General features: G+C 40.4%; 1 protein-coding gene across 1 annotated transcript in view; it reads right to left on the bottom strand.

Annotated features, from left to right (window-relative positions):
• Nucleotides 1-28: 28 nt before the first annotated feature.
• Nucleotides 29-15432, bottom strand: part of LOC126484360 (ubiquinone biosynthesis protein COQ4 homolog, mitochondrial) — a 110894-nt gene continuing 95490 nt past the window's right edge. Inside the window, exons 5-6 of the mRNA XM_050107833.1 lie at nt 7336-7429; nt 29-443 (exon numbers count right to left, since the gene is read on the bottom strand). Of these exons, the coding sequence (XP_049963790.1) occupies nt 281-443; nt 7336-7429 (257 nt within the window). The 3' untranslated portion in view covers nt 29-280. The remainder of the gene's footprint in view (nt 444-7335; nt 7430-15432) is intronic.

The raw sequence follows: 15432 nt of genomic DNA, 5'->3' as shown, positions 1-15432 counted from the left end.
TTGTGGATACAAAAATGTGCACTGCCACTGTGATTTTTTATTATTTATTTCATACGAATAATTTGAAAGACCTGTTGAAAGTGGATAAACTTTGTATAAATATTTCTACAATTGTGTAGCTCATTGGATTTCATCACAATAAATACTTTCTGCATTGAGCACTACACACAACCTTGTCTACACTCTTGACATGTGTCTTCTTGAATACCAGAGAGCAACCTTGCAGTAATTAACTGATATTCTTTAATTATCAACAGAACTTTTATGTTTCTAATAGTCTTCACGTCTTTGGTATTTTTAATGGTGTTATATGTACCTCATTAAGAAGATCAGAGACTTGCTGTTCCCAACGTTTCTCAAAATATACGTTCAGCAAAAAATGACTTGTCAAACCTGTTTTAATTGCCCAAGGTAAGTAATATTGCACGTACTTCTTCCTTTGCCTGAAAATAAAAAATAACTCTTTATGTTGTTTGATGAGCATATATAACAATTGTGCATGCAAATCAGACACATATAAATTTGTAATTCTGTGAGAAAATTTATTGGAACAGCTTTTCTCTTGTAGGCAGAGAGAAAACCATTGCAAATGATGGTGCACAAGGTAAAACATTGATGTTGGTAGTGTGCAGCAATGTCTTAAGAGATTAAAAATTGAGGTGTGTCATAATTTTCCCCCAAGCACATTACTTTACGAAGCAGACATGAAGTACCAAACTTCTAGAAATTCTTCAATGTCAGCCAACTGTTTAAAATGTAAGGAAGTTATGGTGAAATCTCAGTAGGCTACATAGTTCCCACATTAATCATTTCTCAAGATAAATGTACTTTGCATGAGCTGTGAATTGGCACATAAATGAAATACATTGCATCATTTATCAGCATATAATGTTTCTGGAGCAGTAGGTTGCGATCCTGAATAATTAAGTTTCACTACCATAATTTCAGAATACTGAAAATAATATCTCAATTTTAAGGGCCCCAGTCCACTATAGCTTAATTTATAAGTGTAACAACAAAACAGTCAATTATTGATAAAATTATTTAACTGAATAGATAAAAAATGTAGTAACCAAGCGGTGGCAGAACACACACATAAAAGACTGTTGTGATTGGCAAGCTTTGTGGAGCCAGTGGCTCCTTCTTCAGGCAAAAGGATTGAAGGGGAAGGAAGAAGGGTGAAGGAAAAGGACTGCAGAGGTCTAGGAAAAGGGGTAGATATTGGGAAAGTCATCCATAACCGCGGGTCATGGGAGACTTAATGTACGGGATGAGAAGGAAAGACTGATTGTCGGGGACTGCATCGGACGAGATTTGAAAACTCCAAACAGTCAGTTCTGTTGACGATGCTACAGATGATTGGCAGTCTTTACTACTTCAGCTAGCTGTGCAAAACCAGAGACAATATCTTCTAATTCAAAGCGACACACGTAGTTAGTACCGATATGAGCCACCATCTGCAGTTGGATGCACCCTGTGTTCTTCATGGCATCTGGAAGCACCCGTTCGACATCTAGAATAACTACTTCTGATATGCACACAGAGTGATCATTTGATTTCTTCCCCTACTTCACAGCCTTAGCCTTAAGGGGCCCCAACTTCCCGTAATCTCAGCCTCTGTGAATGCCCAGACCTTGCAGGTTGAGAAGATTCCTTTGGAACAGAGCGAGCAACTTCATCTGGCTCAGGTACTTCGTCAGCCACAGATAGCATCTGAAATTGTTCATCACACAAACTGGGGAGGCTCTTCCTTTGGTCCCTTCGAAATTCTTTCACTGTCGGCCACACCTTTGAACAACCTCGCACTCAGCCACGGGCAATACCTGGGGCAGCCACAGTAATTGAGACTATACTCAAAACTTGAAGACATTAATATGAAAAGGGAAGAGAAAGAAGATGAGCTGGGGGATATGATGATATAAAAAGCAGTGAAAGACGTAAGTTGAAACAAGGCATCTGGAGTAGTCAATGTTACCTCAGAATCATTTAATCCTTAGAAAACATACCATGACAAAATTATTCCATCTAATATGCAAGATACACATGAGCCAGGTGAAATATCCTCAGACTTCATGAAGAATGTAATAATTCTTACTTCAAAGAAAACAGGTGCTGACAGGTGTGAATACTGCTGAACCATTAGTTTAATAAGTCACTGTTGCAAAATAGTAACTCAGAGTATGTACAGAAGACTGGAACTGTTAGAAGAAGCTGCGCTTGAGGAAGATCAGTTTGGGTTACAGAGAAATGCAGGAATACAAGAGACAGTGCTTACCCTATGACTTGCCTTATGAGGTAAATTGAAAAAAGGCAAACCTATGTTGTAGCATTTGTTGATTTACAGAAAACTTTTGACAATGTTGGTTCAGATACACTATTTCAAATAGTGAATGTAACAGGGAAAATAGAAAGACCTAAAATTATCTTTAAATTGTACAGAAACCAACTGCAATTATGAGTTAAAAGTACCTCAGGGGGAGTTAAGTAGAGAGTTAGGAGGACTGTAGCCTATCCCCCCCCCCCCCCCCCCCTCTCCATGTTATTCAAACTGTGCACTGAGCAAGCAGTGAAGAAACCTGAGTAGAAGTTTGGAAAGGGAATTAAAGTTTGGGGAGAAGAAATGAAAACCTTGAGATTTAGTAATGATATTGTAATTCCATCAGATATAGCAAAGGACTTGAAGATCAGTTGGGACTGCGACTGCTGTGTTCGGATGCAGGCTGAGTTGGCACCCCTTCGCTCCCAGCTTCAGGCAGTATTGGCTTCGGTCACACAGCTTGAGGCTGTTGCCAATGGGCATCACTGTGGGGGTCTGGACGGGAGTTTGTCGGGGACGGCCAGCTCGTCCCACGCATCCCCTGATCGGACTACGGCTGTGGCTGCCCGGGATACTGCCCACATTGAGGCTGACCCCTCACTCGTGGTAGAGTGGGAGGTCGTCTAGAGCTGTGGCAGGGTGTGAAAGATGTTCTGGAGGGCTGAACAGAAGGCCTCTCCAGCTTGTCTGACGAACCGGTTTCAGGATCTGTCTCCAGCTGATACTGATCTTCGGCCGGACATGGCTGCTTGTCCTGTTCCAGAGGTTGCCCCTCACTCTGCAAGTTCCGGGCGGTCGCAGAGGGTGGGCTTACTGGTAGTTGGGAGCTCCAATCTGCCATGAAGGGTACAGAGTGCATCTGCTGGTGGTCGCTCATGTCGGCACCAATGATGTGTGTCATTATGGATTGGAGGAAATACTCTCTGGCTTCCGGCGCTACCTGATTTGGTGAAGACTGCCAGTCTCACTAGCCTGATGAAAGCAGAGCTCACCATCTGCAGCATCGTCGACAGGACTGACTGCGGACCTTTGGTACAGAGCTGAGTGGAGGGTCTGAATCAGAGGCTGAGATGGTTCTGCGACTGTGTGGGCTGCAGATTCCTCGACTTGCGCAATAGGGTGGTGGAGTTTCGGGTTCTGCTGGATAGGTCAGGAGTCCACTACACCCAGCAGGGGGCTACACGGGTAGCAGGGGTTGTGTGGCATGGACTGGGCATTGTTTTTTTTTTTAGGTTAGATGGCCTGGGGCACGTACAGAAAGGGCAACAGCCTCAAAGGGTGCGGGGCAAAGTTAAGACATGCGGGGACCAAGCAGCAATCGGTATTGTAATTGTAAACTGTCGAAGCTGCGTTGGTAAAGTACCCGAACTTCAAGCACTGATAGAAAGCACCGAAGCTGAAATCGTTATAGGTATGGAAAGCTAGCTGAAGCCAGAGGTAAATTCTGCCAAAATTTTTACAAAGGTGTTTAGAAAGGATAGATTGTATGCAACCGGTGGTGGTGTGTTTGTCGCTGTTAGTAGCAGTTTATCCTGTAGTGAAATAGAAGTGGATAGTTCTTGTGAATTATTAGGGTGGAGGTTATACTCAACAACTGAGCTAGGTTAATAATTGGCTCCTTTTACCGACCTCCCGACTCAGCAGCATTAGTGGCAGAACAACTGAGAGAAAATCTGGAATACATTTTACATAAATTTCTTCAGCATGTTATAGTCCTAGGTGGAGATTTCAATTTACCAGATATCGACTGGGACACTTAGATGTTTACGACGGGTGGTAGGGACAGAGCATCGAGTGACATTATACTGAGTGCACTATCCAAAAATTACCTCGAGCAATTAAACAGAGAACTGACTTGTGGAGATAACGTCTTGGACCTACTGATAACAAACAGACCCAAACTTTTCGACTCTGTAAGTGCAGAACAGGGAATCAGTGATCATAAGGCCGTTGCAGCATCCCTGAATGTGGAAGTAAATAGGAATATAAAAAAAGGGAGGAAGGTTTATCTGTTTAGCAAGAGTAATAGGAGGCAGATTTCAGACTACCTAACAGATCAAAACGAAAATTTCTGTTCTGACACTGTTGAGTGTTTATGGAAAAAGTTCAAGGCAATCGTAAAATGCGTTTTAGACAGGTACGTGCTGAGTAAAACTGTGAGGGACAGGAAAAACCCACTGTGGTTCAACAACAAAGTTAGGAAACTACTGCGAAAGCAAAGAGAGCTTCACTGCAAGTTTAAATGCCGCCAAAACCTCTCAGACAAACAGAACCTAAACGATGTCAAAGTTAGCACAAGGAGGGCTATGCGTGAAGCGTTCAGTGAATTCGAAAGTAAAATTCTATGTACCGACTTGACAGAAAATCCTAGGAAGTTCTGGTCTTAAGTTAAATCAGGAAGTGGATCGAAACAGCATATCCAGACACTCTGGGATGATGATGGCATTGAAACAGAGGATGACACGCGTAAAGCTGAAATACTAAACACCTTTTTCCAAAGCTGTTTCACAGAGGAAGACCGCACTGCAGTTCCTTCTCTAAATCCTCGCACAAACGAAAAAATGTCTGACATCGAAATAAGTGTCCAAGGAATAGAAAAGCAACTGAAATCACTCAACAGAGGAAAGTCCACTGGACCTGATGGGATACCAATTCGATTCTACACAGAGTACCCGAAAAAACTTGCCCGCCCCCCCCCCCCCCCCCTTTCTAACAGCCGTATACCGCAAGTCTCTAGAGGAAGGGAAGGTTCCAAACGATTGGAAAAGAGCACAGGTAGTCCCAGTTTTCAAGAAGGGTTGTCGAGCAGTTGCGCAAAACTATAGGCCTATATCTCTGACATCGATTCGTTGTAGAATTTTAGAACATGTTTTTTGCTCGCGTATCATGTCATTTCTGGAAACCCAGAATCTACTCTGTAGGAATCAACATGGACTCCGGCAACAGTGATCGTGTGAGACCCAACTCGCTTTATTTGTTCATGAGACCCAGAAAATATTAGATACAGGCTCCCAGGTAGATGCCATTTTCCTTTACTTCTGAAAGGCTTTCGATACAGTTTCACACTGTCGCCTGGTAAACAAACTAACAGCCTACGGAATATCAGACCAGCTGTGTGGCTGGATTGAAGAGTTTTTAGCAAACAGAACACAGCATGGTGTTCTCAATGGAGAGACGTCTACAGACGTTAAAGTAACCTCTGGTGTGCCACACGGGAGTGTTATGGGACCATTGCTTTTCACAATATATATAAATGACCTAGCAGATAGTGTCGGATGTTCCATGCAGCTTTTCGCAGATGATGCTGTAGTATACAGAGAAGTTGCAGCATTAGAAAATGGCAGCAAAATGCAGGAAGATCTGCAGTGGATAGGCACTTGGTTCAGGAAGTGGCAACTGACCCTTAACATAGACCAATGTAATGTATTGTGAATATATAGAAAGAAGGATCCTTAATTGTATAATTATATGATAGCGGAACAAACACTGGTAGCAGTTACTTCTGTAAAATATCTGGGAGTATGTGTAAAAACGATTTGAAGTGGAATGATCATATAAAGTTAACTGTTGGTAAGGCAGGTGCCAGGTTGAGATTCATTGGGAGAGTCCTTAGAAAATGTAGTCCATCAACAAAGGAGGTGGCTTACAAAACACTCTTTCGACCTATACTTGAGTATTTCTCATCAGTGTGGTATCCGTACCAGGTCGGGTTGACAGAGGAGATAGAGAAGATCCAAAGAAGAGCGGTGCATTTCGTCACAGGGTTATTTGGTAAGCGTGATAGTGTTACGGAGATGTTTAGCAAACTTAAGTGGCAGACTCTGCAAGAGAGGTGCTCTGCATTGCAGTGTAGCTTGCTGTCCAGGTTTCGAGAGGGTGAGTTTCAGGATGAGGTATTGAATATATTGCTTCCCCCTACTTATACCTCCAGAGGAGATCACGAATGTAAAATTAGAGAGATTGAAGCGCGCACGGAGGCTTTCCGGCTGTCGTTCTTCCCGCGAACCATATGCGACTGGAACAGGAAAGGGAGATGACAGTGGAACGTAAAATGCCCTCCGCCACACACCATTGGGTGGCTTGCGGAGTATAAATGTAGATGTAGATGATTGGAATGGATAGTCTTGAAAACAGAACACGTGATGAATATCTGTAAAGTAAAACAAGGATAATGGAATGTACTCAAATTAAATCAGATATGCTGAGGGAATTTTACTGGGAAATGAGACACTACATGTAGTAGATGAGTTTTGTTATTTGGGCTTCAAAATAATTGATGATGACCAAAGAAGAGAGGATATAAAACAAAGCCTAGCAATAACAGTAAATGCATTTCTGAGAAACGGAAATTTGTTGACATCAAATATAAATTTCAGAGTTAGAATGTCTTTTCTGAAGATATTTGCCAGGAAGTGAAAAATGGTTAATAAGCAGTCCAAAATATGTTTTTGAAATGTAATGCTGCAGAAGGATGCTGAAGTTTAAACAGATAGATCACATTACTATTGAGGTGGTACTGAATCAAACTGCGGAGAAAATAAATTTGTAGTACGACTTCACTAAACAAAGGGTCTGGCAGACATGACACATACTGAGGAATAATCAGTTTGGTAATGAAGGGAATTGTGGGGATGAAAGGGATGAGGGAAACAACTGACTACTATAAGCAGGTTCAAGTGTTACACAGACAAGAAGATGCTTACATAGGAAAGACGAGTGTGGAAGCAGCATCAAACCAGCCACCCAACTGAAGACGCCAACAATAGTCAGAATCACTGCCTGTACTTATAGCTATCATCACACAATCTCCTTTACCAAGAAACTTTCCCAAATAGTATATATCAAAGATTGTATAACTGAGTCCTGCAAATGGGCTGGGAATTTCGTGGCTGGGAACGTGGTATTTATCATCCGATGACTTTTTGAATTTTGAAGGTTTTTTTTATAGTTATCTTGAGAATAACATTGTCAATTTAATACCATACAAAATCCACCATTAAAAATTAATTTATACTTACTTTGGGGCAAGGCGTATTGCTCCAAAAACAGCTCCCCCCACACACATAGGTAATTTGTTTTGTATTGCTTCTATCCACTTTACTGTCACTTCACCTGAAATATGTATAAAGAAAGGTTCATGTTATAGTGGAAATGAACACAGAAAAAGGATTATTGATAGGGAAGGAAGTAAAGGTAACCAAATATGTTGAGGATATATTGTTCAGCGAACAGTACTCACTCGAACTCGGGACCTTAGTCTCAGTCTGGCACCCAGTTTTAATCTGCCAGGAAGTTTCATACCAGCACACATTCTGCTGCAGAGTGAAAATCTCATTCTGGGAACAGTACTCACTATATAAACAAGGAAGCAATGGCCCATACTTGTTCTTACTTCAGCTTTTCCTGTGCTGTTTAAACAATGAATCCACTTTCCCTTCAAGTTTTGCCTCAGGTTTTCAAGACAAGATTTTTAATTGTGCTTTCTAGAGCATTTCAGTCCTGAAGTCAACAATTCAGTACTCACTGGACACTCATCTTATTCTTGAGACTATATTCATATTTTCCCATACACACGACACTCCTTCTGTTTCAACAATCGAACAAATCACAATGCAGTGGTGTAGAAAGTATCTAATCTGCAGTACTTGTTTGAACATGCATAAATCCATTTAACCAGAAGTAAATTATCTTGAGCGCTGCTGGAGTGTTTCGATCAACTTCCTCCACTGACCATGTATGAGAACTCTGACCCACTTTCTTAAACAACAAGTATTTATCACTTAACAACAGGAAGGAAAAGGAAGATAAGTGTTTAACGTCAAGTCAATAATAAGGTCATTATAGAGGGAAAACAACCTCAGATTGGACAGGGAAATCATATTCTTGTCAATTTCTTGTGTGATTTAGGGAAATCATGGAAAACCTAAACAGGGAGGGGGTTTTGAACCACTGCCCTCCCAAATGTGAGTCCAGTGTCTTACCAACAAACTCGTTTTACTCAGTCCCAATGCAACTGTCATATATATCCATTTCAACCAATATCACTAAAGATACCTGCCAATAAGTAATTCCTTGTTTCACCTACTTCAATAAATAATGTTGCAATGCTTCTGCTTAGTGACAACTGCGTTAGAATGAATCTTTTACACTGCACTGGACACGCACTTTCTTTTAAACTTTTTGTCAGATTAAAACTATGCGATGATCAAAACTCAGATCTAGAACCTTAGTTTTTGCGGGCAATGCCCTTACTGACAGAACTTCCTATGCACGACCTAGGACCCGTCTTCATAACTTCCATACTGGCAGTAGCACTATCCTACCTTCCAACACAGAGGCCCTCACATATATTCTGTTCAACTAGAATTCCTGAAAGAAAGGCAATGTGATACACCCATTGTGCATAAACACAAAGCTTATGACAGTCATTATACAACAGTGTTGCCAATGAAATGGTTTTTCAATGAAAGCCATCTAAATGTGTTACAAAGTCTGTGATAATGGAATTTAACACCAGGAAACATATTATGCATATGCAATGATTTTGAAAAAGAAAAAATTGGATAACATTCTTGCGAATCACAAATACATGTAGATTTCTCACTATGTAACCTGTCTAAAATCATATCTCTCATAAACATGATTATCAAACGCTGTGAGGATATATAAGTGCTAAAAATTGCATATCAGGCATTGTTGTTATCAAATTTAAGCTATGCAGTAGAAATATCAAGTGCAACTATAGAAGCAAATGTAAACACATTACTAACACTGCAAAAAAAAGCTGACATAATTGTGGTGCAAAATCCAGTCATATATGTAACTTGTTTCCTGAATTCGGAGTGCTCGCTACTGTTAAGTTTATATATTTTAAAAGTAACATTGCTTCCACAAACAATAAAACCAAATTTAAAGTGTTACCTACATCAACAATAGACTAGACTAAAAACAAAACACTGTACAAACACCTGAATAGCATTATACAAAAAACTATGGTATGCTGGGCTGAAGTTTGCAAATGTGCTACCTAGAAATCTCACAATTGTGACTGTGACTGTGATTGTGATTTGCATTTGTTCCATAAATTACATTTTGTACAGCTTTGTACTTGTAACATAGGGCACCCTACTACCAAATTAAAAGGTCATCATAAACAAATTCTGACATAAGATCCATTTTATTCACTAGTAAGAGCTCTGTCTTGTCATGCAAAATAAACAGAAATTTTATTTTTGCAGGTCTTTCGGTTTCATAGTATCAAGTAATCCAGAATTCTTTTTCGTTACTGAGGAAGCAGCAGCTTTTTTCTAAGTAGTGACTTTCGTTCCAATTACGAAGTTAAATTTAGTTGTCATAATAACAACAGCATTAAGCAATATAGTAATAGTTTATACTTAATACAGTGCAGAGATAAAGTTTCTGAGGGTTGTGTCTCTTTTGGTAACATACCCCCACAATTCTTCTTCTTGATGGGATCTACAGGCCACACTGAATTAATGAAAAATAGAACAGAAATAATTTAGGAGTAAGTGCAACAACTCACTGCATTATAGAGGAGTTGAGTTACCGACAGGCACATGAGCAAGACTGAAAACTTCACTAGCTTTCAGACAAATCCTTTTTTGAATTGTTTACACCTTAACACCTCTACATTCTGGTGAGTTCTTGCCTTTACTCCTAAATTATTAACATTCTGCAGAATTATCCATACCATAAAAATAGAATACATGTTTTTCAGGCATATGCAATAAACAATAAATGCATATTACAAAACGAGAACAATATAAAGAATGGGATATAGCACAGTAACATGACACTGACACAAATAAAACATTGGAATTTTAATTAACAGTTTCAGTTTTCACAATATAGTCCATAATGGATCTACACTGCTTCTATTAAAATTACTACACCAAGAAGAAATGCAGATGATAAATGGGTATTCATTGGACAAATATATTATACTAGAACTGACATGTGATTACATTTTCACGCAATTTGGGTGCATAGATCCTGAGAAATCAGTACCCACAACAACCACTAAAAGGTTTCAGATAGATTATATAATAGTAACACAGAGATTTAGGAACCAGATTTTAAACTGTAAGACATTTCCAGGGGCAGATGTGGACTGTGACCACAATCTATTGGTTATGAACTGTAGATTAAAACTGAAGAAACTGCAAAAATCTGGGAATTAAAGGAGATGGGACCTGGATAAACTGAAAGAACCAAAGGTTGTACAGAGTTTCAGGGAGAGCATAATGGAACAATTGACAGGAATGGGAGAAAGAAATACAGTAGAAGAAGAATGGGTAGCTTTGAGGAACGAAATAGTGATGGCCGCAGAGGATCAAGCAGGTAAAAAGTAAGTAGGGATGGCTAGAGGACAAATGTAAGGATGTAGAGGCTTATCTCACTAGGGGTAAGATAGATACTGCCTACAGGAAAATTAAAGAGACCTTTGGAGAAAAGAGAACCACTTGTATGAATATCAAGACCTCAGATGGAAACACAGTTCTAACCAAAGAAGGGAAAGCAGAAAGGTGGAAGGAGTATATAGAGGGTCTACACAGGGGCGATGTTCTTGAGGACAATATTATGGAAATGGAAGAGGAGGTAGATGAAGATGAAATGGGAGATATGATACTGTGTGAAGAGTTTGACAGAGCACTGAAAGACCTAAGTCGAAACAAGGCCCCGGGAGTAGACAACATTCCATTAGAACTACTGACAGCCTTGGGAGAGCCAGTCCTGAGAAAACTCTACCATCTGGTGAGGAAAATGTATGAGACAGGTGAAGTACCCTCAGACTTCAAGAAGAATATAATAATTCCAATCCCAAGGAAAGCAGGTGCTGACAGATGTGACAATTACCGAACTATCAGTTTAATAAGTCACAGCTCCAAAATACTAACATCAACAACAGCAAAACGAGGATAATGGAATGTAGTCGAATTAAATCGGGTGATGCCGATGGAATTAGATTAGGAAATGAGACACCTAAATTAGTAAAGAAGTTTTGCTATTTGGGGAGCAAAATAACTGATGATGGTCGAAGCAGAGAGGATATAAAATGTAGACTGGCAATGGCAAGGAAAGCGTTTCTGAAGAAGAGAAATTTGTTAACATCGAGTATTGATTTAAGTGTCAGAAAGTCGTTTCTGAAAGTATTTGTATGGAGTGTAGCCATGTATGGAAGAGAAACATGGACGATATATAGTTTAGACAAGAAGAGAATAGAAGCTTTCGAAATGTGGTGCTAAAAAAGAATGCTGAAGATTAGATGGGTAGATCACGTAACTAATGAGGAGGTATTGAATAGAATTGGGGAGAAGAGGAGTTTGTGGCACAACTTGACTAGAAGACGGGATCGGTTGGTAGGACATGTTCTGAGGCATCAAGGGATCACCAATTTGGTACTGGAGGGCAGCGTGGAGGGTAAAAATCATAGAGGGAGACCAAGAGATGAATACACTAAGCAGATTCAGAAGGATGTAGGCTGCAGTAGGTACTGGGAGATGAAGAAGCTTGCACAGGATAGAATAGCATGGAGAGCTGCATCAAACCAGTCGCAGGACTGAAGACCACCACCACAACAACAACAACAACAACCACCACCTCTGGCCGTAATAATGGCCTTGATATGCCTGGGCATTGAGTCAAACAGAGCTAGGATGGCGTGTACAGGTACAGCTGCCCATGCAGCTTCAACACCATACCACAGTTCATCAAGAGTAGTGACTGGCATATTGTTACGAGCCAGTTGCTCGGCCACCATTGACCAGACATTTTCAATTGGTGAGAGATCTGGAGAATGTGCTGGCCAGGGCAGCAGTCAATCGTTTTCTGTATCCAGAAAAGCCAGTACAGGACCTGCAACATGCGGTCGTGCATTATCCTGCTGAAATGTAGGGTTTCACACGGATCGAATGAAGGGTAGAGCCATGGGTCGTAACACATCTGAAATGTAACGTCCACTGTTCAAAGTGCCGTCAATACAAACAAGAGGTGATCGAGACGTGTAACCAATGGCCCCCCATACCATCACGCCGGGTGATACGCCAGTATGGCGATGACGAATACATGCTTCCAATGTGCGTCCATTGCGATGTCGCCAAACATGGATGCGACCATCATGATGCTGTAAACAGTACCTAGATTCATCCGAAAAAATGACGTTTTGCCATTCGTGCACCCAGGTTCGTCGTTGAGTACACCGTTGCAGGTGCTCCTGTCTGTGATGCAGCGTCACAGGTAACTGCAGCCAACTGCAGCATGGTCTTCGAGCTGATAGTCCATGCTGCTGCAAACATCTTCGAACTGTTCGTGCAGATGGTTGTTGTCTTGCAAACATCCCCATCTGTTGACTCAGGGATCGAGACGTGGCTGCATGATCCATTACAGCCATGCAGATAAGATGCCTGTCATCTCAACTGCTAGTGATACAAGGCCGTTGGGATCCAGCATGGCGTTCCGTATTACCCTCCTGAACCCACCAATTCCATATTCTGCTAACAGTCATTGGATCTCGACCAACACGAGCAGCAAAGTTGCGATACAATAAACCGCAATCATGATAGGCTACAATCCGACCTTTATCAAAGTCAGAAACATGATGGTACACATTTCTCCTCCTTACACGAGGCATCACAACAACGTTTCATCATGCAATGCTGGTCAACTGCTGTTTGTGTATGAGAAATCGGTTGGAAACTTTCCTCATGTCAGCATGTTGTAGGTGTCGTCACCAGTGCCAACCTTGTGTGAATGCTCTGAAAAGCTAATCATTTGCATATCACAGCATCTTCTTCCTGTCGGTTAAATTTCACGTCTGTAGCCTGTCATCTTCGTGGTGTAGCAATTTTAATGGCCAGTAGTGTAATTAATGAATAAAACATGGTTGCACTGAAGGTAACTGCCATTAGTGAAAACATTAGGAAAATACCGAATGAGTAGTTTCAAGGAAAGGACATTGATGGATATGATAAGCATTCAATAAGTAATGCAACACTTTTTTTCTCTGCCAATTTTGGCTGGGAAAAAAATGCAGAATTTGTTGTAGGACATCAAGAAATATTCCCCTATAGCTTCATGAAGTTCCAATAGGTGGCAGTGCTATACTTAGCCTTCAAAATGGCACCTGTAATGAAGGTGCATTCCAAGGAGAGTGCTGTGATTGAGTTTCTTTTTGCAGAAAACCAGAGCATCATAGATATTCATAGACACTTACAGAATGTCTACAGAGACCTGACAGTGAACAAAATCACAGTGAGTCATTGTGTGAGGCATCTGTCATCATCACAATAAGGTCACCAAATTAATCTGATCTCCTACATGCCAGATAGTTGCACAGAGCTGTGACTCCTGAAATGTTGGAATGTGCGATTACTCTCATTCAAGGTGGTTGATGGATTACACTCAAACACCTTGCTGCATGTCTAGATGTCTCTGTCGGTATTGCTGACACACTCGTCCACCAATTGGGATGCTAAAAGATGTTTACTCGCTGGTACCTAAAACAGCACCATAAAGAGCAATGAAGGGCCATCTGTGCGGAGTTGCCTGCACATTACTCAGCTTATCTTCACAATTTTCTGTTGAAAATCATTACATGTGATGAAACATGGGTTCATTATATAGAACTGGAAACAAGACAGCAATCCATAGAGTAGCTCCATATCACCTCTCTCCTCCGAAAAAAAAGTTCAAAGCCACACCCTCAGCCAGTAAACTCATGGCGTCTATTCTGTTTTATCAAACAATTGTCAACTTTGAAGTACATTGAGCTACACTCTGGATATGGAAGAAATTACCTCAATGTGTTCACCACCACAAAAATGCAAACGAACTGCTCCTTCTCTGTGACAATGCAAGGCCTCACACAGATCTGCGCACGTGAGAGGTGGTCAGAAAACTTCCCTGGACTTTTCTTCCTCATCCACCCTACAGTCCAGATCTCACACATTCAGACTTCCATCTGTGTGGCCCAATGAAGGATGCACTCCATAGGAAGCAGTACGTGGATGATGGGAGGGCTACTGATGCTACAAGACATTGGCTCCAACATTGACCAGTAGAGTGGTACCCTGCAGGTATACAGGCCCTCCCAATAAGGTGGCATAAGGCAGTCACATCAAACAGAGATTATGTTGAAAAATAGAGTTTTGTAGCCAAAAGAATGGGGAATAATATGGTGGATTGGAATCCTGAATAAAACCAACCTGCTTTCAGAAAAAAAAGTGCTGCATTACTCATGGAACACCCCTCATACATGTAAATAAGCAATATGCTAAACACCAAAGAAGTTAAGAGAAGAAAATAAAATGCTGCATTATTATAGAAACAAACTAATTAAGAGAACAAATAAATGTAGAAACATAGAATGAAGAGGTGGGTAAACATAGAACAATTTGCAGTGAGGCATCTGATAGTGAACTCTTGGTATATTGCAAACAAAATAATAAACATGAAGGCTCACAAGAAAGAAACTGTATTTTTAACACATGCTGTTTCTTACACATAACTATGGTGTAAGGAAAGTTTACACTCATGAACTGAAAGAAATGACATTGATTTTTAGGACATTGGACTTTAGTAATGGTAATTTAGAAGAATTTAACATGATAGTCATACCTTCACAGCCTGCAGAGATTAAACGGAGCAGTCACCATAATTGGAAGAATGTCTTTAATTAACAATGTTTAATTTAATCCTGAAATGTATGACTTACAAACATTGTGTCATATCTTATATACTCAATATCAAGACTAAGCAGCATTTAGTCTTCCCTAATCAGTTTCATGTATATCTGTATCCAAAAACTACAAAGTCTTTCATACTTTTTCTTGTATTAATTTTTTTGCTGAAACTTTATATCTTTATAATCACTGTTGCCTCAATGTAGTAAATACGTGACAGTAAAAAGAAAATGATAATAGAAATCCCTGTTTGCTTGAAAGTCAAATATTTTGTACGTGGAGTGTGTGTCTAAACACCGTTAAAAGGTATGTCGTACCCTAAAACAATCTTTTCTATTAGTGTTTCATGTTAGGAGGGAAGTTGAGATTTTTAAGTCCGTTTAAAACCTTTACACATTAATATTTGAAAGAAAA

The sequence above is a fragment of the Schistocerca serialis genome, chromosome 1 (genome assembly GCF_023864345.2).
Source record: "Schistocerca serialis cubense isolate TAMUIC-IGC-003099 chromosome 1, iqSchSeri2.2, whole genome shotgun sequence".
Taxonomy (NCBI): domain Eukaryota; kingdom Metazoa; phylum Arthropoda; class Insecta; order Orthoptera; family Acrididae; genus Schistocerca; species Schistocerca serialis.
This window is presented reverse-complemented; position numbering and strand designations above follow the sequence as displayed.